A 25,828-nucleotide genomic window follows, 5' to 3' on the forward strand; every position below is an offset into this window, starting at 1 on the left:
CGCTCCTGCAGTCTGTGCTCTGACAGAGAGAGAGAGAGAGAGAGAGAGAGAGAGAGAGAGAGAGAGAGAGAGAGAGAGAGAGAGAGAGAGAGAGAGAGAGAGAGAGAGAGAGAGAGAGAGAGAGAGAGAGAGAGAGAGACGAGAACACCGCAGAGTACACTGAGACAATCAAATACACACTCATACACGCACCCAGGGAACACCAGTCACTGCCCACTCGTTTTCTGTTCCCTCTGTCTCTTCCGAGCCTAACACTTCACCTCCTCTCTCCTTCACACCCTGGAGCTTCTTCTCTTGCAGTTTTCTGAATCGGGAAAGGATAAAAACAGGATCAGATCCCTCTCTCCAGCCTCCTGTGTTTCTTGACTCAAGCTGAAGGTGGAAGATGGTGGAAGCAGGGCCCAGTCGGACTCTACGATGGCCGGATTGGCGGCTGTCTGTTTGCCTGCTGCTTCTCTGCATGTTTGGGAACGCGGTGGGCCGCAAAGCTCCCAAAACCCCACGATGTCCAGCCACCTGCTCCTGTACTAAAGACAGTGCCTTCTGCGTGGATACCAAAGCCATTCCCAAGAGCTTCCCACCAGGAATCATCTCCCTGTGAGTATTGGAAAGATCATGTTTTCCTCTTTCTTCTGTCTTTTATTTCATTATATTCAAAGTAGAGAAAAGTTGTTTATACAAAATATTACTACTATCATTTCCTATGCTTTTACACTCACACACCATTTTTCTCACCAGCCGAACATGAATTGTGGAGTAAATGATTTATTGGTCAAAGACAGTTGAGTTGACCTATGTCACGTCAAGCGATGTCGTTATTCCTTTCGGCATAAAGGTTTAGCAGTGACATTTTACAATAAGGTTCCCCTTGTTAACATTAGTTAACAATATTAGTTAACATAAATTAACAGTTGTATTTGCACTCTGCAAAAGTTACATTTTTAAGTACAGTCACATTGGATGTTTACGTAATTTCAACTTAAATGACATTACACTGACTTAAAAAATTAGGTGAATCTTCCATAACATAAAAAAAGGTTGAAACATATTTAATTTTGATAAATTAAAGCAATTTAAAAGCATAACATGTCATTTCATTTTTTGCAGTGCATTAACTAATATTAAAGAAAAAATTCACCCAAAAAAGTATTGGGTGAATTCTGTCACCATTTACTTGTTTTTAAGTTGTTCCTAACCTGTATGAGTTTCTTTCTTCTGTCGAAGTCAAGTCAAGTCAACTTTATTTATACAGCGCTTTTAAAATGCCGATTGTTTTAAAGCAGCTTCACAGTATTAAGCAGGACAATATTGCAACTAAATTTGATTTGGCTGTACAGCCATTCTGGAGAAAACAGTGATGTTATCAGCTCATTTCAATTTATCAGATAGCGACAATGTGGGCAGATCGCTGATATAGTTGATATAGTTACTTTAGTAATTAATTTTATTTGGATATTTAGTTGAAAACTTAGATCAAAATTTTAGTGTCCAAAGGAACCAAAACTCCACCAGGGCATTGATGGAGAAAAATAAACCTTGTAAGAAACCAGACTCAGTTCTCCTCTGGCCTATTAACACACAGTGTATGATTATTATTCTGACAACCTTACAGGTCAGAAATCATATTAGATCGGCATATTTGAAAGATCAAGGTATCACGGCAGACATAGGTTTATTGAGGATGACGCATTGATTTAAAAATTAGTAAATAGGAATATTCCAAGGATCGGAATAATCACACCAGAGATGGGTTTATTTACGATGACGTGTCCAGTAAACTATTATTATTATATATAATTATTATCGAACACAAAAGAATATATTTTAAAGAATGTTGGTAACCAGACAGTTGGCGGCACCCACTGATTTCAATAAGGAAAAAATACTATGGAAGTCAATTCTACCATTAACTGTCTGGTTGCCAACATTCTTCAAAATATCTTCTTTTGTGTTCGACAGAAAAAAGAAACTCATACAGGGTAAGTAATTGATGACAACATTTTTGGGTGAACTATCCCTTTAACAAAGACTATAAATACTGTAAAAAGTGTATTGCTCATTATTATTTGATGCATTAGATAATGGGACCTAGATACCATAGATTCGCATTTTATATATATCGACAGTTCATATAACCTGTGAAACTACAAAAAGGGCAAAACAATAGTAAAGTAGTTGATTTGACTCTATATGTTGCCTTATATATTCCAAACTGATATTTGTTATTCACTGATCTCATGACATATTTGTTGTTCATCTTATGACATTGCTCACATTAGTGAGCAATGATTTTACTTTAGCCTGATCGTCACACAAATATGGCTTGAGAAGACGTGAAATATGGAGTCAAATGTACTACTTGTTACATAAGTGGGGAAAATATCTCTTTTAACAGTCTGTAGTGAAAGCCAGCTTATGTCTGCTGGAGACACAACCACAGAAACCTCACCACACACACACTTACTACCCGCAGACTCTCTCTGAGAGAACAGAACTAAAGATATCATTTAGATTTTCAAGGTTTTCCCTCAGTCTGTTTTTATGTACAATATTAATTTCACTGACGTTTTCATTTATAGTGTTTCCTTAAATACTATATGAAGACTTGCATTACCAGGTTTTTTTTTATTTTTAGGCCCTGTTTACACCTGGTATTACGATGCGTTTTGGTCAATCGGAGTAGATGAGGGAGACACATTGCCGTTTATACCTGGTGTTTTTTTTTTATCTCTTTTGTCCACTTTCAAACACTTCTGTCCTGATTTCTTGAAGGGGAGGGTCTATGGACAGGTAAATGTATGGGCTTTAGCAGATCTTTCGATTTACTGGACGAAATTAGAAAAAATTTACGGAGAGCATTCTCTTACGAGAGGAAAATATATTTACCAATATATTACTTGAAATATATTATAATATATTGTAAATACATGGAATAATATATTGTTGGTATTATACAATATATTATATATTCCTGTAATATATTGCAAAATATAAAAATTATTGCCACTTTCAATATATTGCAATATATTGGAGAATATAAATATTAAATCCCATATATGTGAATTTATTGCCTAATGTATTACATCATATTTTCAAATATACTGCAATATATTTTTGTTTCGTTAATTTCCGCTCTGACAGGCGCAAGAGAACATGGTGAGAGAACATTGTGCTTGGTATGTTTTGGTACCCTCACCCTCAAACCCTCATCCTTCCCTTGGGTCATTTTGACCCGAAACTTTTTTTTTTTTAATTGAGTGTTCATCGAAGTTGTCCAAGACCCTAGGACTTTTGTTGCACTTAAACCACGAATGCACAAAATAATTGACTGTATTTGAGGAGTTTTGTGGTTGGAATTTTAAAAAGTAACAAATTCCTCCATTGCGGGTCAATTTGACCCCCATAGGGATGAATAGAATGTGAGGAATGCTTCAGCACACATAGCTACCTAAAAAAAAAAAATCTAACAAAAATGCTCAAACTTTACCAAAAAATATTTTTATAATGTCTAAATGTTTATCTGAATGCATACTGAAGAGATGATTTCAAGAACTGGCTTCAGGACCCAGCGGAACAGCTCATTTGCTCCATATATAGAGCAGGAGTGGCAGACGTCATACCTGGAGAGCCACAGACCTGCATAGTTTTGCTTCAACCCTAATCAAACACCTGAACAAGCTAATCAATGTCTGAAAGGTTACTAGAAAGCTACATGCCATGTGAGTTTTATTAGGATTGGAGCTGAGGCAAGGGAAGGATTTGTTACAAAGTGCGAAGTCCCGTCTGGCTGGCGCACTTCCCATAATGTTTGTACGAATTAGGCCAGTAAGCAGACAGTCTTTAGTGGCTGTTTGAATGCATTCACGTGAGCGTTTACACTACAAAAGCAATCCATTCGAGTGCGTTTTAAACCACCTCTGAAAGTGGCCGAAAGTGGACAAGCTCAAAACATTTTAGACCCCATTTACACCTTTATTTAGCGTCGTCCAAATGTGATCTGCAGCGTAACTGCTCTGAGACACAAGGATGAGGACCCAAATGCAGCATTTAATAAAGGTTAATCCACAGACATAATAAAAAAGAGGTCATAAACACATGCAAACAATCCAAAACAAACACCAGGCAGGAAACTCTGAAAAAGGGTCAAAGGGTCAAATCCATGGAACAGAAAACCAGAAGCGCCCAGAAATGCAGTGTAACACATACAAGACTTTGCAAAGAGTGCAAGAGTTAATCAGGTTATAAAGACAGGAGTAAAGGTGCACTATGTAACATTTTTTCAGTAAAATATCCAAAAACCACTAGGCCAGTGTTATATATTTTATTCAGTTGAGTTCTTACTATATCCCAAATGTTTCCAACTATTTGTAAATTGTGAGAAAATTGCGATTTTATTCAATGAACTGAGGGAGTCGCCTGTCAATTGTGTCATATCTGCGTTCCAGTTTTATTCTGCACTGGTGACTGTGACATAATAAAAGTCCTGCTGCTGAGTTCTTATTAACAATCGCTTCAGCGGCCTTGCTCAGCTCCACAACACTCAGTCCTGCTCTGCTTCATATAGTAACGTTAATAACCGCATTGATTAACTTGATTACTGCCCGAGTCCTATCCCAATTCTTTCCCACCAGCTGTGAGGTGAAGACCACATGTCCCAAGATTCTGAGCTCAAACATGACGTCATAGAACTAGAGGTCTGCGCGGGACTGTTGTTTGAGTCCCGCTCCCGCTGGGGTTATATTCCACACCCACCCGTTTCTGATATATAAATATATACACTCTTTGTTCACCGCTGTCTGCTTAGAATAATTTTCTTCCTGAACCCGACCATCCCGCTAAATTTGTCCTGAATTTCACATTTAAATTTCCATGGAGAAAATAAAAATGTAGTCTGCACAAAAATTGTGTTTATTATTTTATGCACAGTATTGGGGTAAAAAAGGTTGCAGGGAAAAAAAAATGTAAAAAAATGTAAGCCCATTTGTTATATTTATTCATTTTGTCAAAATACAAAATTCGTAACATTTTGCTGTCAACACATGCTGTGCGCACAGACCCCGCAAATACAATGTATGACGCAGAAAGAACTGGTCCATGTGTGGAGTGCGTGCATAACGGTCCTGAGTGTAGGCTGTACTCCGGGTGGTTGATAAGATTAAGATTAAGTAAAGCGAAGATATGCTGTTCTGAAAGGACGTTGGGAACGTGTTATTAAATGACCGATCGCTCCAGTTCAAATTACACCAGAGTTATCGACTGCTACCGTGTACCGTGCTACCGTGGAAATTTAATCCTGAAGTACAAATTATCTGGTCGGCAGACCTCTACATCAAACTACGCCTTTGTTTTGAATAGGTGACCTCTAGTGGTCGGAAAAGTTACATAGTGCAGCTTTAACAAGGGTAAATGAGAATGTAAATGATAATGAGTAAGGGCAAAGGTTTCTGGGAAATGCAGTTCGTGGTGGAATGACAATGGTCTGGGGAGGAGTGCCCTCTGGTGGATATTCTGGGCACTCCAGCTAGTGATCGGGATATCATCGGATCAACCAAAATGCATCTTAATACCAGGTGTAATAGGGCCATATTCATGTCTTTATTTTGAAGAATTGTTTTTATAAAGGCCTTTAATTTTCTCAAGTTTTCACATGTATAGAGTTCTGAACTTGGAATAGTGCCCTTATTTTCAGACTGAGACTATTAAAGGGAAGAAAGATCTGTTCCCTACTTTTTAATAATCAAACAGTGAGATCCTTTTAGGTGTGGGGAGCAAGATAAAGTACTAAACAATATTAAGTATATAATCATCCCACCTGAATAATAACTTAAATCATGTAGCTAGACATCTGCTATTACTGAGCTATTACATATGCTATTATCAATCAATCAATCAACCTTTTATTTATATAGCGCTTTTACAATGACGATTGTTTCAACGCAGCTTCACAGTGTCAAACAGGATAATATTGCAACAAAATTTGATTTGGCTGTACAGTCGTTCTGGAGAAAACAGTGATGTTATCAGCTTATCTTATTTATCATATAGTGACAATGTTGGCAGATCCGTATTATAGTTTATAGAATAAGACCTAAATTATTAATTTTATTTGTATATTTAGTTGAATAACTTGGATCATAATTTTAGTGTCCCCAACTGAGCAAGCCAAGCCAAAGGCGACAGTGGCGAGAAACCAAAACTCCATCAGGGCATGATGGAGAAAAATAAACCTTGGGAGAAACCAGACTCAGTCGGGGTACCAGTTCTCCTCTGGCCGACAAACACACAGTGTATGATTATTGTTCTGGCAACATTACAGGTCAGAAATCATATTAGATCGGAGTATTCGAAATTTCTGGGTATCACGCAAGAGACGGGTTTATTTAGGATGGCACGCCGAATATACAAGAGTGTATTATAGAGGTATGCTATTACTCTTCCAAGAAGTTCCACCTGAAGGACAATTAAATGAGTGAAAACAACCCAACATACTTACATACAGGACTCTAATCAAATCTAAGGGCATACTACATAATCTTGAGGGGGGACGCTTTTGACTTGAGCCAAGTAACCACAAAGCAATCGGACATGAAACGACATATTATCATGCTGTCTTTCAAAATGAGATTTTTAGATGTTTTCTGAACTCATGACTTTTTACATTAAGATGACAGTAACAGCAACTACATTTGTGATGATGATGATAATGATGATAATGATGATGGTTTCTGCTGTTCTATCAGGACTATGGTGAACGCTGCCTTCACAGAGATTCCCGAAGGAGCTTTTTCCCACATGCACCTACTGCAGTTCCTGTGAGTACTAGATGCACAACAACCCTCCTCTGCGTTTTCTTATTATGGCCTGTGCGTGTTTGAAAGGGGAGTGAGATTTGCAGTGTTTGCCAGCTGCATCATGTCTGAGCAGTGTGTAGTGTGATGTGTATCAGTGACAGACCCTCCATTTACAGACTGCCCACACTCACACAACAACTGTGCTTCTGTCCTCCCTGTGTGCGTGAGAGAAAGACACAAGAGAGAAGTTTGTTTTCAAATGACAGCATGCCAGTTCTCTAGTCACTGATTCGGTAAACAAATTAAACACATTCTGCAATATCAGATTTGCAATGCTTGTAAAATAATTGTATATTATTTAAGTGCATCTGTCAACAGTTCTGTCCCATATAGTTAAATGTCATGAAGCAGGGCGAGCTTCTTTCTGACTGATATTTGAGACCAAAAGGCAAGATGTTCTTTCAACCACAAGAATTTATTGTGACTTGAATCATTTCCAGAGGGAGTCATACTAGATTTACATGGTAATCTTTCAGGCAATGCTGCTTTTAAAGTCCCCTTAAAGGGGTACTTCAGCGCTGGGAAGATGAATCTGTATTGAAAACAGGTCATTATTGTAGTAGAAATGTGAATTTTTTTTTGAATTTGGTGCCTTCTAGACTGAGAAAAGACAGAAAATGTATTTTTTTCTCATGGGGATGAAAGACTACAATTCCCAGAATGCTTCGCTGCCCTGTGAGGCCATTCCCAAAGCCACCTACTGGATTACAGTGACTGAGTTCAGAAAGTACAATACTGAACGTGTGTTCAATATAACGATCGAGTTGCCGCGTGAGTCTCACAGCACTAACTCAGATTAGGAGTCAGATTACATTTAACGTCATAAATGAGTTGATGAGCTCTCGTGATGAGAACTGAGGTAATCGCGACCACATTCGTTACATACATTCACAACGCGTTTTCAGTTCATGCCTTTGGAAGCTTAACTTTCATAGAAATTAATTTGAAAAGTTAAAACATTTACATTGCTTAGCATCCGTTTAAATTAATGCCTGTAGCTGAGCTGTGCTGTGAGTGTGATCTCCATTCCCCATGCGCGAGTTGAAAACATGAGGAAATGGCTCCCTCTGCTGGCTGTAGTCTTTAGCCTTTGGCCAAACATTCCAAAGATGACGCAAATATCGTCAATTCGCGCCATAGGAGGAATTTTTCCAGAAATAAAATGCATAAATCTCTCGTCTCAGGGGGTTATAAGAGGGGGGAGCACGATCATTTGAATATACTCCAGGGTTTCTACTGATACAAAGCCATATGCTAATCGCTGAAGGAACCCTTTAAAACTCATATTTGATCACCAAAAGGACAGATTTGAATGTGAAAATAATTTCTTCATGCCTTAAAATAGCTTGAATGTAACTACACCATTGCTTAATTTATTACACGAGAAGCCATGAATATGCAAATTATCCCCACCTCCACTCACTCAGCCCAGAGATCCACTCTCAACTTTACTTTCGTAAACGCTGCACGATGGTTTAAATCGGCCATATACGTTGTAAATATGATCAAAGATGTCTGTAAAAATAAATCTGCATTGTTTCTCCTTTTGATCTATCATTTAAAAAAAGTGCTAAATTTGCAAAAAGTTAAATAATTAAAAGAGGCCATCGGGGGGGAAGAGAATCACATTATGAAATAAATGTTTTTCTCCAGAACACGTTGGCCACAATTACTGGTACCCCTAGAATACTTTATGAGTAAAATATCTCTGAAATATATTACCATATTTACATTTTTGCACACTAGAGTGACTGAAAGGAGATCATAATCAAATAATAATATGGTTTTATAGAATAACACTGTTAAAACACGTAATGTGCAAAATCTGCTTCACCGTCGCTGCGCTGTCGTCATCATCATATAAAGCCCCAATGTGTCTGATTGGTGCCGTGGTTTCAACGGACTGGAAATGGGCTTGAATGGGCTCTTTGCCAGACTACTTGCAGCTGGAAGTGGTCTGGGTTTTCCCAGGCTAGTTGCCCGGTATATTGACGTATGAAATCAGAACGCTCTGATGTTAGGAGTCTGCTTTGGGCCAGTAATAAAGGCTTATGAAGATAATGTGAATACTCTGCTCTGTTTACAGTAAGGTTTTTAATAGTTTTTCTATTTAAATATGCGCTAAATGATCATCTTTGACCATTGCTACACGTCTCACAGCTTTTTTTCCATTCGTCAGCATTACGCTCTAGTTTGATACTATTACACACACGTCGTGTTTCTAAGATAAACCACTCCTTCTGTTTGATCATCCGTTATGCCTTTCACTCAGAAGTCAAAAAGATAGTAAAACCAAAGATCATTTTCAGGGACTGACATCACAGAATTTACTGCTATTGATGTGTGAATGATCTCTAACCGGTAAAAAGTCATTCTGGTAATTTACCGGTATTTTTGTGTGTAATGGGCTATTCTCTATAGGGCACAGCTGATTGGTTCTTCTATCAGTAGCCAATGAGCTCACGTCTCTACCTTCAGATTCTTGGTCAGCATTTGCTGTAGTAGTTAGCAGTGTGCTTTTAGAAACCCTCCACCTTCCCCAGCTCCATCTGTATAGATCTGCTACGGGTAATTGATGTATGCTTGTACAGTAGAGGTATGTCTTACTTGCTCACAGTAAATTAGCAGTAGCAATTCGGCGTACTTTCTCTGAAGAAGCAGTAATAACCTTACAGCAGCAGATTTATTCTGCTTTAGATCAAATATCCATTCCCATTCAACACTCGACAGATCCAACACTTGATCTATAGCTCAGTAAAGTGCAAACTCTTATCTTTGTCTCTCTCTTCTCGTTCTGTTCAGGCTGTTGAACTCAAACACGTTCTCTCTGATTTCTGATGATGCTTTTGCTGGTCTTGGACACCTGCAGTACTTGTAAGTATGTTTGGATGGATGGATGGATGGATGGATGGATGGATGGATGGATGGATGGATGGATGGATGGATGGATGGATGGCCCAATCAATGGTTGACACTAAAGATAGTTGAGTATGTTGTTGGGTATATTGATCACTTTTCCAACAGATGGACAGATTCGATGTTTCAGGATATATTCCGCATGAAACGTCCCTTAAGTCCCCCTTCTTATCTTTCAGTCTTCATCTCTATCCGTCTCTCTTTCTCCGCTGTCAGTTAGAATTTGATAACCTTTTTTTCCTGCGTTTTGCATTTCACAATGCTGAATCAACAGATGAGCCTCCTGTTGGAGGATGTGCCAAATTTATATTGATTCACTAAAGGTTTTGTGGTCATTTCTATAAATGAAAAAGCTGATAAAACCACTTTCCTTTACAGGTCTTTCGGTAGATGCCAAAAAGGACATTTCTTCCTAATGACTAAGTACCCTACTTGTAAATTCTAGCTAATATACTTTTTTTGCGAGCAACATATACATTTAATTATATAATGGTAGTGTTTACCAGTTACACCTCTAAAAATAAAAATTTCAACTTTTTGACAGTTTGTGTGTGTGTGTGTGTGTGTGTGTGTGTGTGTGTGTGTGTGTGTGTGTGTGTGTGTGTGTGTGTGTGTGTGTGTGTGTGTGTGTGTGTGTGTGTGTGTGTGTGTGTGTGTGTGTGTGTGTGTGTGTGCATCTTCATGAAAGTTCTGTTTCCTGTGAATCCTTCTTAAGATTCAGGTAGCGTTGTCTTTCAGACTAAAGCACTGGCAGCTCAATGACTGCAGAAAGAGAGCGAATGAGATAAAAGAGGGGGGGGGGGTGCTATTGCAGAAAGCTTTTAGCATTAATGAAAACGCCCACAACGTCAGTGTCATTAAGATAAAAGCTTTAAATAAAGCAAATGCAGCAAGGTTTGCAGAGGGAGGCAGGCGTCGTCTTCCTGAACTCTGTGGCTCTTGAATCCATCAGGGAACAGCATTATTATTACAGTAAATAGGGACGGAGAGGAGCTGCCATTTGATTCATATCCCTGTCCTGATCTTTTATCTTCCTATCTCAGATGCCACACAGTACTTGAATGACTTCGTAATGACTTCACCTGCAATTTTGCAAATATTTAACTTTGTGGCTGTTTGACAAATGAGTTGTTGGTTGAATTTATTTACAGGCCTTAAATTGTTCTTGCCTTACATGCCTTTTTCTCAACCTACTTTCTTTACAGATTTATTGAGAACAACGACATCCAAGCCCTGTCAAAGCACACATTCAGAGGACTGAAGTCTCTGACACATCTGTATGTATTGCTTCTGGGGTCAATTATCCATTCAAAAATAATAAATACATTTATAAACACATTTTAAATTGGTGTGCAGCATAGATGCATTGAGAAGTGATTATTTAATTCATGTTTAAAACATAGATAAATGTAAGAATACATTTTTTTAAAGCAAAATTTAAATGGAATTTGCAAATGGAAATTTATATTTTCTTTTTTTCATAAAATTTTGAAATGGATAAAAAATAGATGAAGAAAAGCAGTTGCCAAATTGATTTTTAAAAAAAGTTAAAACACTAAAATACAGCCTAAATAAGCTGTAAAATTATTTTATTGTTGTATATTTAATATTGAATTATTATTTAGTTGTTACACTTGTGCAACTTAAATTTTTAAACATGAATTGAATGACCAGTTTCAATACATTAAGACGAAAAATGTCATTTACTTCTTTTATCTTTTTTTTTTTACCTTTTAAAACGATTTCTATTATGCTATCTGAGGTTTGTCTTGAGCAACATAAATGTTCTTTTCACCTCTAATTTTAAAAGAGTTCAGGCTACTGATCTATATAAATGACTCTATACACACCGATCAGGCATAACATTATGTCAGGCTCTGTAATAAAGAAAAAAAGAAGATCCAAATGTGAGTCAACTTTTATTCAAGGTCCTCAGAACAGCAGGCAGGCCGAATACTGAAGGTGGTGGGTTGGGTGACGCAGGGCTGCAACTAGGGTAAAAATATGAACAGTCCAGAGAATCAAAAAGGAGCAATCAGGACACCAGAACAGCCTGCAACGATCTGACAAACACGACATGTAGGCACACACATTAAAAAGAGCGCTGAAACAAGACACAGCTGACGCAGATCACAATCATTCATAACAAGGTCACGCACTAGTGAACCATGTTCTCTGATGTGTTAGAAGCAGGGAAAATAGGCAAGCATAAGGATTTGAGTGAGTTTGACAAGGGCCAAATTGTGATGGCTAGACGACTGGGTCAGAGCATCTCCAAAACTGCAACTCTTGTGGGCTGTTCCCGGTCTGCAGTGGTCAGTATCTATCAAAAGTGCTCCAAGGAAGGAACAGTGGAGAACCGGCCACAGGGTCATGGGCGGCCAAGGCTCATTGATGCAGGTGGGGAGCGAAGGCTGGCCCGTGGTCCGATCAAACAGACGAGCTACTGGAGCTCAGATTGCTCAAGAAGTTAATGCTGGTTCTGATAGAAAGGTGTCAGAATACACAGAGCATCACATAGCCACAGACCAGTCAGGATGCCCAAGCCGACCCCTGACCCCGCCAAAAGCACCAACAGTGGCACGTGAGCGTCAGAACTGGCCCACGGAGCAATGAAAGAAGGTGGCCTGGTCTGATGAATCACGTTTTCTTTTACGTCACATGGAGGGCTGGGTGTGTGTGTGTCACTTACCTGGGGAACACATTGTACCAGGATCACTATGGGAAGAAGGCAAGAGGCAGTGTGATCAGCCTTTCATGGAAACGGTATTCCCTGGTGGCTGTGGCTCTTCCAGCAGGATAACGCTCAATCCAATAGAGCATCTGTGGGATGTGCTGAACAAACAAGTCCAATCTATCGAGGCCCCATCTCACAACTTACAGGACTTAAAGAATCTGATGCTAACATCTTGGTGCCAGATACCACAGCACTCTTTCAGGTGTCTAGTGGAGTCCATGCCTCGACGGGTCAGGGCTAATTTGGCAGCAAAACGGGGACCAACACAATATTAGGTCATAATGTTATGCCTGATCGGTGTAGATCAGTGTTTCAGACGCATTTTGAACAGAAAACTTGATAGCACTTTATTTTACAGTCCTTTTCTCCATATATATACTATGTACTTAAACAATAATAACCCTGAACCTGGTCCTGAACCTAACCTTAACCCATCCTTACATTACCAGTACTTTCTAAGGTAAGTACAAGCACACGTACTGTAAAATAACGTGCAACCGAAATATTCAGAGAATTGTAATTCACACCTTGCGGTTATGATGAGTTCATTGTACCTTATTTATTTGACTGAAGAATAGAGGTATGAATCTGCAGTCTGACATGATGTCTCTCTGATTTGAATGTTCTTCTCTCCTCTTTTTCTGTGTCAGGTCTCTATCCAACAACAACCTGCAGCTTCTTCCCAGAGATCTCCTCAAACACCTGGACATCCTCACAGACCTGTATGTACCATTTACCCAAATATGAATGAAGGACTGCAGGGCTCTCAAGTTTTGAACTGAGTTCAGAGTGAGATTTCGGCCGTGGGATTGGCTGGGTACGGGGTCTGATATGAAAAATGACAAATTCGTATAAATAAAATAAATATGTATTTAATTAGTGTGTTTGTGTGAGTGAGAGAGAGTTCAGAGACAATTCATGCCAATAAAGCTGAATTGAATTGAGAGAGAGAGAATGGTTAGTGTTGTTTATTGGTGTTGGTAGCAGGTTTTTGAGGCCTTCAGCCCAGAGCTTGGTGGCACCTTAGGCTAAGTACAAGACATAATTATAAACTGTCTACTTTTATTTGTGTACACTCAAAATAACAGCAAAGGCTGTGGATTATGGGAACGGAGCGCCCAACTCCAAACAGTCTTTATTTCAAATATGTATTTTGTTTATTAAAAGCAAAGTTTTTAATTTCAAAAGCATTTCTGAATTCAGTTAAAATAACAAAATGTAAAAAAAATTTTTTTTGCCACCATGCAAAATTTAATTAATGCTTGAATAACACCTATGTCTCCTTTCCATTAAAAATAATGGCTAGTGCGGTGATGTGGCATAATTTTTGGAATTGCTTGAACATGTTAAACACATCTAATTACATTTTAATTTTGCAACTGATATAAAGTATTAGCCTACAATATACAATTTATGTTTAAATTTTATGTTAAAACTAGTGTAGGAAATAGCAAATGTAAATTTGATTATTCAATTTGAATTATCATTTTGCTCCAAATGTTGCACACATGGTATGGAAAATGTAAATGTAAATTTTGAAATGCATTGCCATTTTACATATTGCATTGCAAATTTTATATCGCTACACTTCAGCTTCCATAAATAGGGGTGAACACGAATATATTTGATCTGTAATTAATGTTCGAAAAAAAAAATATATATATTGAAATTTTACTATATTGCTTTGCTGGCCTAAATGCATTAAATCCATTATGCATCCCTCTAAATCTCGCAGTTATAACTAAATCCACTGGGTGGTGCTGTGGAGCGTGTTAATAACTTGACTGTATTTGATCACTAGTGTCGTCTGCCTCGTGATGTTTGGAATTACTTAAATGAAAATGATCTTACAAAATGGAGTTACTTTTTATAAATTAATTAATGAAAGTGAGTTTAAAAAAAATCCCATCCAAACACCAGTGGAATGAGGACAGCTGTCCATCACTGCATTCACGAGTGCAGGTGAGCACAGATGTTCACTGAGTGAGAGCGCAATAACGTACATGATAGCAAAATGCATTTCATGCAAATCATGATTGAGACAAGGCTTCCTTTAAGTTTTGTTGAGGGATTAAGAACAGAAAACAAATTGATGTCAGAAACTTAACTTGACACCGTTATCTTTGTGTCTCTGCGTCTGTCATCGTTGCTTCTATTTGCCAACTAACGGTAGTTCAGCGAGCATTTGATTCAATGAGCGAGGCCGTGGCGTGAATCACAGAATGTGACGTTGGAATCAGAACGTAAACGTTCTTGGGTGGAGGGAATATCTATATCTTACCCAGATACAGCAAATCTATTTTATGATTGGCTGTTCGGTCTCTAATTTTATTAGATTAACTGGTGCGTGGCAGGGCCGTCAGAACTCTATGGGGAACTCGCTTGATTGATTCCTCTAATAGCGCGCGTGTTACCCTGGCGATTTCTCTGCGTGAGAAATACAAGGTGTGGCGTGTGAGCGTGTGAGCGGGTTGAAATGCGTGTGTCTCACGCCCAATGCGTGAGACTTGAGAGCCCTGGGACTGTCTCACTAAAGGTGTGTTCACACTTGGCATGTCTGGTTGGATTAAAACGAACCCTGGTGCGAATAATCTGTTAGTGCGGTTCATTTGAATAAGTGTGAACGCTGCATCTGAACCCTGACGCGCACTAAACAAGCGGACAAGACTGTTTCTAAATGAACTCTGGTGCGGTTTGAAATATGAATGCAACACAGACCAAAGACAGACTAAAAACAGGACATGATGTCACAGGCGTCAGAACCGCATTTTATAAGCTCTTCACGAGTTCTCAGCTGGTCTTAATACCATCATATGAAGCTACGTGTAACCCCTTCTGTTCGGACCGGGACTCGAACCCGGGTCCGCCGGCATGACAGTCAGACGCTCTAACAAGGAGGCTAAAGGCTGCAACCTCTAGCGTCAGTCGCTAGAGCATCTCTTGAGGTCAGAGGAGTGAGGTTTACTCACACAGCAACTTCTACTAGCTGGCCTCCGTTAGACTCACCCCCCTAAACCTCACTCCCATCCGGGTCACGGCACCAATGTAACCCCTCTTTTCTGGTTCGCTCTTTGTATCTCGACCCTCCCGGGAAGGACCACACGGAGACATAAACTGAGCTCACTCGTGTTTACTGAAACACATGAAATGACACCACAAAGATGTAATATACAGCTCATCCGGGTCACGGCACCAATGTAACCCCTTCTGTTCGGACCGGGACTCGAACCCTGGTCCGCCGGCATGACAGTCAGACGCTCTAACAAGGAGGCTAAAGGCTGCAACCTCTAGCGTCAGTCGCTAGAGCATCTCTTGAGGTCAGAGGAGTGAGGTTTACTCGCACAGCAACTTCTACTAGCTGGCCTCCGTTACATACGCACATACAACGAGCACTTTCTGTCACAAAATAAACGTAATAAAAGCAAACCAATCGGGTTATGAACATATCCCTATGTCTTTAGATACAGTATCTTTAGGTTTGGTGTTAAAATGGAACTGTGAACACAAAGTCGCTTTGGATAAAAGCGTCTGCTAAATGCATACATGTAAATGTAAACAAAGCGGACCAGGGCTAAATGTGTTTTTTTTTTTTTTTTTTTTTTGTCTGGTCCAAATGAACCAAGCAAACCAAACTGCAAATGTGAACACACCCTGAAATACATTACATACTTTCATGGCCCATTTATATGTGTGATAAATAGTAAGCAATATATTATAAAGACAATATTTTTCACTTAATGACTTATTTTGAAATAAATAACATGTATGCATGTTGTGTTAAACTATATTTTTGTATAGAGTTAACGTTCCACATCCCTGTAATAAGCAATTCCTCTCAGAATATAAACTATCAGTTATAATATTTTTTTTAATCTCGTTTATCTTTTTTACTCCTCTCTCTTCTCCTGGCAGAGACCTTCGAGGGAACTCGTTCCGTTGCGACTGTAAGATCAAATGGTTGGTTGACTGGATGGAGAAAACCAACACCTCCGTCCCAGCCATATACTGCGCCAGTCCTTTTGAGTTTCAGGGTCGGCGCATCCATGACCTCACTCCACGTGACTTCAACTGCATAAGTGCCGGTAAAGCCACTCAGACACTCTTAGCACAGATCTGTAATTCTGTCAAATATACTCTATATGGTCATATATGAGTATGAGGACACCCCCTTCAAATTCCAGGCCCCTTATTTCAGCTGAAAACAAATATTAAAATTAGTTAAACAACAGAGTGCCGCAAGGATGACGTATTTTCATAAGACAACATGGAAGTTCCTGTTCACATTGCCCTGCTTACAAAAGTTCAAAAAAAAAAAAATTTTCCATTGCCTTTACATTACACAAGTTTATAATCAGGGGTCAACATTATGGCCCAGTCAAATTTTTACATGACCTGCCAAAATTTTCATTGGCCCCCCGACAAAAAAACGAAATAAATAAATAAATAAAAATAATTATTGATCCATTGTGTTTGACACGTGCAACCTTAAAGGGTTACTTCAGCGATTAGCATACGGCTTTGTATCAGTAGAAACCCTGGAGTATATTCAAATGATTGTGCTTTCCCCCCTCATATCCCCGTGAGACAAGAGATTTATGCATTTTATTTCTGGAAAAATTCCTCCGATGGCGCAAATTGACGATATTTGCATCATAGGAGGAATGTTTGGCCAAAGGCTAAAGACTACAGCCAGCAGAGGGAGCCATTTCCGCATGTTTTGAACCCGCGCATGGGGATGGAGATCACACTCAGAGCTCAGCTCGCAGCTACAGGCACTCATTTAAACGGAGAGTTAAGAAAATGCAAAGGCATGAACTGAAACGTGCCAGACTAAACTCGCGTTGTGAATGTATGCCGCAAGCGTAGTCGCGATTACCTCAGCTCTCATCACGAGAGCTCATCAGCTCATTTATCTCACTCCTGCAGTTAGTGCTCAGTGCTGTGATTCTCGCGCAGTGACTCACTCCTTATATTGAACAGACACGTTCAGTGGCCTCATAGGGCAGCGAAGCATTCTGGGAATTGTAGTCTTTCATCCCCATGAGACAAAAATACATTTTCTGTCTTTTCTCAGTCTAGAAAGCACCAAATTCAATAATAATTTCACATTTCTACTACATTAATGACCTGGTTTAAATACAGATTCATCTTCCCAGCGCTGAAGTACCCCTTTAATAAAAATGCACAATGCCACTTTTAATTTTGATACCACAGCAAAAACTACTAGACCAGCTAATATAAATTTCAAATATTATTACATACAAGTAAACATTCAGTATTAAATAAGAACAAATAATAGCAATAGCACAAAATTATAAAATAGAACAAACATACAAATGAAATAAAGAGCTTTTCAGGATTTTCAGGTAAATCTAACAGTAGTTTTAGGTTCAGAAATTGAATAAAGTAATCAAATGTAAAATAACACTTCACTGTCTTCACTGTATAAATTAAATATAGACTAATCATTGTTAAAGTTACAAAAGTTATTCAGTCAAGAGTAGTGAGGGATTTTTTCTCTTAGTCTTTTGTTGTTTGATTAAAATTAAAACACAGACAGCAGGTTTATTAGGCATGCTGTCACTTTAAGAACCGCACGGATCCATTATACTGACACACACACACGTTTTTATTTATTTTTATCAACTGTTCAAGTTCACTTAAGACATAAACGAATACGTTGACTAGTGTACTCACCAAGACAATCCTTTTGACACATTTGTGAGTGTGTCCATTCAAGCACAAGAAGACGTGAAAGAGAACTCAATGCAGGTTTCTGGGCACATGTTTTGGATGCACACACACAACTTCTGATTTTCCTTTCGCGTCTTCTCACAATTGATCTGGCAAGTTTAAATGATAAACTTTCAAGCCGTCCTAGGTGTATATGACATTCTTCTTTCAGACAAACACAGTCAAAGTTATATTAACCATTGAGTCCATCCATCCTTCATAAATGTATATCTTTATTATTATTAGGGCCCAAGCCCTGAAAGGGCGCAGAGCCCTATTGTTCTTCTAAGGATTATTTGTTATTATTATTATTATTATTATTATTATTATTTTTTTACGCGACTATTTGGGCATTTTTGGGGCCCTTCCCATGCTCGAAAACTCTTGAAACTTTGCACACGCATCAGAATGCGCGGCCATCAGGGCCGGGCTGAGGCTGGGACCCGGGCGTGGCAGGGGGGCTCGACAGCGCCCCCTAAAGTGGGGTCTGAAAACATGGTCTATAAATCAAACCAACTTGCACGTACATATATGAAACTCGGTACACATATAGAGCTCATCGGGCCGAACAACTTTCGTGCTCTAAGTTATGCGTCAGCCCAACAGGAAGTGAGCTATTATGGGTTGTTCGGAAAACGCATGCTGTGGAATTTGCGATACTCCTCCTAGACGATTCACCCGATCAGCACCAAACTCAGTCAGCATGAAGTCAAGACACTGAGGATGCCAAATTGCGAGCAACTTTCTGATTTCTCAAACGGTTTGGCCGTGGCGAAGAGACGAATTTATGGCGAGAAAAAGGAAACAGGAAGTGTGTTATAACTTTTGCATACATTAATTCATTTTGATGAAACTTCAGCTGTGTGTTCGTTGTAAGAGGCCGATCACATGGATATGACTTTTGTGAGACAAAGTTATAGCGCCACCAACTGGCAGCAGGAAGTGTGTCACTTTCAAAATTGCTTTAAATCCCCATCTTATTTTCACCCGATTTATTTCAAACTTCATCAGTATAATGTCAAAACATGGCAGATATAGACATATGAATGGATTCCTGATTCTAGAAAAACTGTTGTCATGGCAATGTGTCAAAGTCCAATAATCTTTTTTGGTGTTTTTGAGACTCTTCACATGCTTGAAATTGCATGAAACTCAACACACACATCAGACATGCTGTCCAGAAGATGCAAGCAAAGATTCAGAAACGGGCGTGGTAGAGGGGCTCAGTAGCGCCATCTTTTGTCCAAAGCGGGGGGTTAGTTTTATCTACATTCACCAAACTCGGTATATATATTGTACATTTCGAGCCGGACAACTTTCTAATTTACTGTCATTAGCTCTGACCAACAGGAAGTCAGATAATTTGGTTGGAAGATAACAAGAAGTCGAAAGCGAGCTCTGAGTTTTTACCTTCTCCTCAAAAGCGATTCATTCAATCTCCTCCAAACTCGGACAACATGAAGCAAATATACAGAAGATGCTAAAATGTGAACGGTTATTGGATATCTCAAACGGTTTTCCCTTAGCAAAAGGCTAAAAAAGACAAAAGAGAGACACAAGTAACTGGTTCATAAATAAGGCTATACTCCCACCTGCTGGTTATTCTATATAGCACACTGTTTTTTTTTTTCAACACTTATGCTCTCACTTAAATGACCAATAGAGGGCAATATTGTATAAGTTTTCAAGCAAAAAAACCTTACCTCTGTGTGTGTGTGTGAATGGTTTTCTAGCCTGGTGGGGACTTAAACCTGAATGCACACAGACTCATGGGGATTTCCCAATGGGTACAAAAGCTTATAAATCAAACAGAATGAGTTACTTTGAAAAGGTGAAAATGCAGAAAGTTGTGTGATGGGTAGGTTTAGGGGTAGGAGCAGTGTATGAGGACAGTATATATGGTTTGTACAGCATAAAAACCATTATATCTATGGTGAGTCCCCAGAAAAAGATAGTGAACCAGACATGAGTGTGTGTGTGTGTGTGTGTGTGTGTGTGTGTGTGTGTGTGTGTGTGTGTGTGTGTGTGTGTGTGTGTGTGTGTGTGTGTGTGTGTGAGGGGCAGGGGCGGGGGGGTGAAGGGGGGTGTTGTGGATGGGGGGATGGGCTGAGCTGATTTGAGTTGCCTGCAGCATACTTCAGCATTACTACTGTGTGTGTGTGTGTGTTTGTGTGTGTGTGTGTGTGTGTGTGTGTGTGTGTGTGTGTGTGTGTGTGTGTGTGTGTGTGTTGTTCTAGCCTGGTGGGGACTTCAACCTGAATGCACACAGACTCATGGGGACACATGTCACTGTAGGGGCCTAAATTGAGGTCCCAATGGGTACAAAAGCTTATAAATCATACAGAATGAGTTATTTTGAAAATGTAAAAATTTCTTTTGTGAAATGGGTAGGTTTAGGGGTAGGGGCAGGAGGACAGAATATATGGTTTGTAAAGCATAAAAACCATTACGTCTATGAGTCCCCAGAAAGATAGTGAACCAGACATGAGTGTGTGTGTGTGTGTGTGTGTGTGTGTGTGTGTGTGTGTGTGTGTGTGTGTGTGTGTGTGTGTGTGTGTGTGTGTGTGTGTGTGTGCGTGTGCGCTAAAAAGATTACCTCTCAATGCTGTGCTTTGGCCTGCATTACAGGATAAAACATATTATTCTGGGTTTGAATAAAAAAATAAATGTATAAAACCAGTTTATTTGTAGGGCATTGACAATATTGTTTTATATAATTAGTTAAATAATTGTGTTAATACAAATAATTATTAATAAAACATAAATATTTAAAAAAAATTACTAACAAAGGAAAAAACACATTTAATTGTCTTTTTCAACAAAAAGTAATTGGTGTGTGTAACTTAAAAATGAGAAGATTAATGTTTAAGGACAAAAATGATAACCAATGAGCTACCGGTATATAGAATAACCAGAAGGTGGAAGTGTAGCCTTATTTAGTAACCAGGTTGGATATGTCCTAGGGAACACTGTTTTGAAGATAAAACTATTGTTGTTATTGCAAAACAGTGTTTTCAGACAGTGAAATAAAAACAATGATCTCTCACTGTCTAGATTTTGTGTCTGTCATTCCCCCTCCCCCCTCCCTCTCCCTCTCTCAGGATCACTCTGTGTGTGTGTGTGTGTGTGTGTGTGTGTGTGTGTGTGTGTGTGTGTGTGTGTGTGTGTGTGTGTGTGTGTGTGTGGAGGGGGTCTCTCTCACTCTGTGTGTGTGTCACCTTTTCTCTTGTGTTTTCATAATTTAACCCTTTCATATCATAGGCTATCACAAATATCTATCACTTTATTGTGAAAAATAAGTAAAAAACTAAAACATATATTATATCTTTAATTAAATACTGGTCTTCTGAACTTACAAAATTTTGAGCTGCAAAAAATATATTTGCACATAATTGAAAGTGATGTCCCAATACTTTTAATTGTTTTCTATAACATGGGCTTTAAAGAAGGTCATGTGCTGTGTTTGCAAAGATCACGTATGAAACCTCTTTAAACTAATTATTTATTGATAGAATTCAAATGGATAAAAAAAGTTAATTTCACATGATCTTATTAAAGTGCCTGTTTATAATAAACTTCCATAAATTATATGCACGCATATTACTCTTACCTGACACTGATATTAAAATCATTGTTGCGGTCTCTGTGATTTGGCTTAATTTATTTTTAAGAGAAGTGTAAGGATAATACAACTTCAGCATTTGGACAGTATTCTGCACTCATTTGAAATTGACATTTGACATCATCTGACATAAAATGAATGAATAAAATGTAATTGATCTCAGAGATGTGACTGTTGTGGTTCCTGGTCATAGCAGCACCAGTTGCTGCAGTTAATGAGGTGAATTCAAATGACTTTGACATAGTCCCTTTATTTATTTTTTCCCATATTAAATGCCTATTGGCCTGCTGTGCACAGTTAAGCTGATGCCACCGGGGTGGCGGTGCCCCCGGCTTGGGCCCGTCATCGCTGCTCGCAGCTTTAATTATCATTATTATCCCCCGGAGTCGTGTGAGGAGTAGGATTATGATGGATGGATGCACTTTTTGTTCAACCTTGTGGGCCCCGTCAATGACATTATAAAGTTTGGAAGAGCCAGGACATTTTTTTTTTTAAATAGCTCAAGAGTAAATCATGGGGTAATTTTAATTTTAATGTAAACTAATCCTTTAACCGTTTCTACATTGTCCTGTGCAGTAACTTGCTTTCTATAATTATTTACCAATACTTTTCAGGTTTTTAATAATTATTATCATACATTCATCATACAAAAATTACATAGTAATTGAGGCCAAAAGGCTACATGGAAGGCTTGTAAATAAATGTCACACCACAGGACTATTTTAAAACGGGGAAAAAATGTCAGTTCCAGAATTTAGGATGAACACTGACTAATATGAACCATTCTTCTAATCCAGATTTTGCAGTATATGAGATATACTCGTTCCAGTCTCTGTCTGTGGAGTCATACGAGTTCAACAATGACCAGTACATCGTTTTCGCTCAGCCCAACACTGGAATCTGCACCGTGTTCATTTGGGATCATGTGAACATGCTCTTCAAGACACATTACAACATCACGTGTGAGTCAAATGCTGTAATTAGATTTTTTATTATTTGATTTAATAGATAGAACCGATACAACAACAACAACAATATATATATATATATATATATATATATATATATATATATATATATATATATATATATATATATATATATATATATGGCGATATTCTCAGAAGCAGTGGTTACTTTTACACACAGTCTGGTTTCATGAGAGTGACAGCTCAATGTAATCTTTTCAGACAATTCAAATGTATTGTGGATTAGTAGGACTTCATCTTTTTTTTGTAATTTCACAATTACTTCTATTGTCTTTGAAATATATGGTTAAAGTGCATGTACTGTCGCGCATTCATGGTAAACTAAAATATACTTTAATGTCATTTGTTTTGAAACGTGCATGTCTTGTTCAAATATATTTGTAATTGCAATTTAGCACATTTAAAATATATTTACTTTAAATGTAATATTTAAAAATATCATAATTTAAAGTGTGCTTTAGTATGCGTTTCAACACATCAAAATAAGTAAACTTCTTTAAAGAACAACAAGATTATCAATACACAATGATTTGAAATGAACGTGGTGTGTTCCAGCTCGTTCTGCTGTCTACTGTAAACCTGTGGTCATCAACAACACGCTCTACATGGTTGTGGCTCAGCTCTTTGGAGGATCTCACATCTACAAGTATGTCTATGTGCACTGATTTTGTTATGGACTCTCTTGTAGTGAGCACAATCAAAACACTGCATTTCAAGGGTAAAGTTAGGGACAGGTGTGGTGGTATGGGTCAGTTTAAGGGTAAAGTTAGGGACAGGTGTGGTGGGATGGGTAAGTTTAAGGGTAAAGTTAGGGACAGGTGTGGTGGTGTGGGTCAGTTTAAGGGTAAAGTTAGGGACAGGTGTGGTGGGATGGGTAAGTTTAAGGGTAAAGTTAGGGACAGGTGTGGTGGTGTGGGTAAGTTTAAGGGTAAAGTTAGGGACAGGTGTGGTGGTGTGGGTCAGTTTAAGGGTAAAGTTAGGGACAGGTGTGGTGGTGTGGGTCAGTTTAAGGGTAGGGTTAGGGACAGGTGTGGGGGTGTGGGTCAGTTTAAGGGTAAAGTTAGGGACAGGTGTGGTGGGATGGGTCAGTTTAAGGGTAAAGTTAGGGACAGGTGTGGTGGTGTGGGTAAGTTTAAGGGTAAAGTTAGGGACAGGTGTGGTGGTGTGGGTCAGTTTAAGGGTAAAGTTAGGGACAGGTGTGGTGGTATGGGTCAGTTTAAGGGTAAAGTTAGGGACAGGTGTGGTGGTATGGGTCAGTTTAAGGGTAAAGTTAGGGACAGGTGTGGTGGTGTGGGTCAGTTTAAGGGTAAAGTTAGGGACAGGTGAGGTGGTGTGGGTCAGTTTAAGGGTAAAATTAGGGACAGGTGTGATGTTACCTCAAAGATTTATATATTTGCATGTAAATATATCCTCATGTATTATTATGACATCCCGTTGTTGTTGCCAGATGGGAGGAAGGTCCATTGCGTTTCGTCAAAATCCAGGACATCGACACCACCCGTGTCCGTAAACCCAACTTCATAGAGACTTTCCAGATTGAAGGGGACTGGTATTTTGCAGTAGTCGACAGCTCCAAAGCCGGTTCCACCAGCCTGTACCACTGGAACAGTAATGGCTTTTACTCTCACCAGTCTCTCCATCCCTGGCACAGAGACACTCACATTGACTTCCTCGAGATGGACGGCAAACCACGTCTCATACTTTCTAGCTCCTCACAGCCTCCGGTGGTGTATCAGTGGAACCGCAGCCAACGCCAATTCGTCTACCACTCGCAGATTACAGATTCAGGCGATGTGCAGATGGTGAAGCACTTCTGGATAAGAAAAGTGCTGTATCTCTGCCTCACACGCTTCATAGGAGACTCGAAGATCCTGCGCTGGGATAACCAGCGCTTTGTGGAGATTCAAACCCTGCCGTCCCGTGGCTCAATGGCCGTGTATCCGTTCAGCGTTGGAGTGAGGCAGTACCTTCTGCTGGGCAGCGATTATTCGTTCTCTCGGATCTATCTGTGGGACGACCTCACTCAAAGGTTCCAGCCCTTTCAGGAACTGAACATGCTAGCGCCTCGAGGGTTCAGCCTGGTCTCTGTTGACGATAAGGATATTCTGTTAGCAGCCAGTTTTAAAGGGAAGACCATGGCATACCAGCATCTCGTGGTGGACCTCAGTGCCAAATAGGCTTCTGGAGACGTTTTACTGGGGTTGTAAGCGCTTAAATGTCAAGAACTGCATCCTTTCCACATTTTTCTACATCTGCTTTCACACATGTATTGATTCAGTCATTGCTAAATACACTCTCACATCTCAATAAACATGTTAAAACGGATTACCCATTTGGGCCTTCAAAGCTAAATAGACATTACCATATGCATTGCGATAAATACATGTTGTCTCTAATAGGATGTACATTGTTCAGCAGTTTCATATTAAAAAAAAAAGTGAAATTATATATTATATTTTTAGACAGATGTTACTCCCTGATTCATGTATCATCATAACATGAAATTGTTGGTTACACTTTATTTGAAGGTGTCCTTGTTACAGTGTAATTATATATTTAAGTACTGAATAATATTAATTAACAGCATGTACTTACTATAGGGTTAGGGTAGTAGAAATAGGATTTGGTTGAGAGTTAGTTGTATTTAATTATGCATACTTTACTGTAATTTGCTATAGTACGTTCATGTAACCAAAGTAACAAAGACACTGTAAACTAAAGTGTTACCAAAATGTCTTTTAAAATATTGTTTTCAAGAAAAATAACATTTTCATCACTCAGTTGAGCTTGACTGTTAAGGCTTTACTATTCTATGCAGATTATTCTCTGAAAATGCTGAATTATTACTTGAGAACAAAACACAAAACTACTAATTGGTATGTCATATGTCATAAAACATCTGCTGTCATCAGCATGTATTGCAATAATTTACTGTGGTGGAAATGTAATTTATTATGCGTCAAAATAAAGTTGAAATATA

The 25,828-nt window shown here is 38.9% G+C and overlaps 1 protein-coding gene across 1 annotated transcript; it reads left to right on the forward strand.

Annotated features, from left to right (window-relative positions):
* lgi3 (leucine-rich repeat LGI family, member 3) lies at positions 1-25,828 on the forward strand. The gene is made up of 9 exons (XM_067413019.1): positions 1-597; positions 6,741-6,812; positions 9,654-9,725; positions 10,973-11,044; positions 13,155-13,226; positions 16,417-16,586; positions 22,657-22,821; positions 23,404-23,494; positions 24,296-25,828. The coding sequence occupies exons 1-9, from the start codon at positions 386-388 to the stop codon at positions 25,023-25,025; spliced, it is 1,656 nt and encodes a 551-aa protein (XP_067269120.1). The 5' UTR covers positions 1-385; the 3' UTR covers positions 25,026-25,828.

This window comes from Pseudorasbora parva, chromosome 13 (assembly GCF_024679245.1).
Source record: "Pseudorasbora parva isolate DD20220531a chromosome 13, ASM2467924v1, whole genome shotgun sequence".
NCBI lineage: Eukaryota > Metazoa > Chordata > Actinopteri > Cypriniformes > Gobionidae > Pseudorasbora > Pseudorasbora parva.